Raw genomic sequence first — 217 nt, forward strand, 5'->3', positions numbered from 1 at the left:
AGAAGGCAAAGCCAGGCTCCCAGGCATCAGCGCTGTCAACGGGACTGGCCCGGAGCCCAGCCCGGACCCCTCCCCAGGCTCCCCCACCCTGGACATCGACCAGTCCATCGACCAGCTCAACAGGCTGATCCTGGAGCTGGACCCCACCTTCGAGCCCCTCCCCACCCACATGAACAAGCTGGGCAGCCTGGCCAGCAGCCCCTCGGCCCCAGACGGC

At 68.7% G+C, this 217-nt stretch overlaps 1 protein-coding gene across 1 annotated transcript in view; it reads left to right on the forward strand.

The window, feature by feature from the left end:
• TNS3 (tensin 3) overlaps positions 1 to 217 on the forward strand; it is an 84,539-nt gene that overhangs the window by 52,828 nt on the left and 31,494 nt on the right. Inside the window, exon 12 of the mRNA XM_014530527.1 lies at positions 4 to 215. Coding sequence (XP_014386013.1) covers positions 4 to 215 — 212 coding nt within the window. The remainder of the gene's footprint in view (positions 1 to 3; positions 216 to 217) is intronic.

Source organism: Myotis brandtii, unplaced genomic scaffold (genome assembly GCF_000412655.1).
Source record: "Myotis brandtii unplaced genomic scaffold, ASM41265v1 scaffold743, whole genome shotgun sequence".
Lineage (NCBI taxonomy): Eukaryota > Metazoa > Chordata > Mammalia > Chiroptera > Vespertilionidae > Myotis > Myotis brandtii.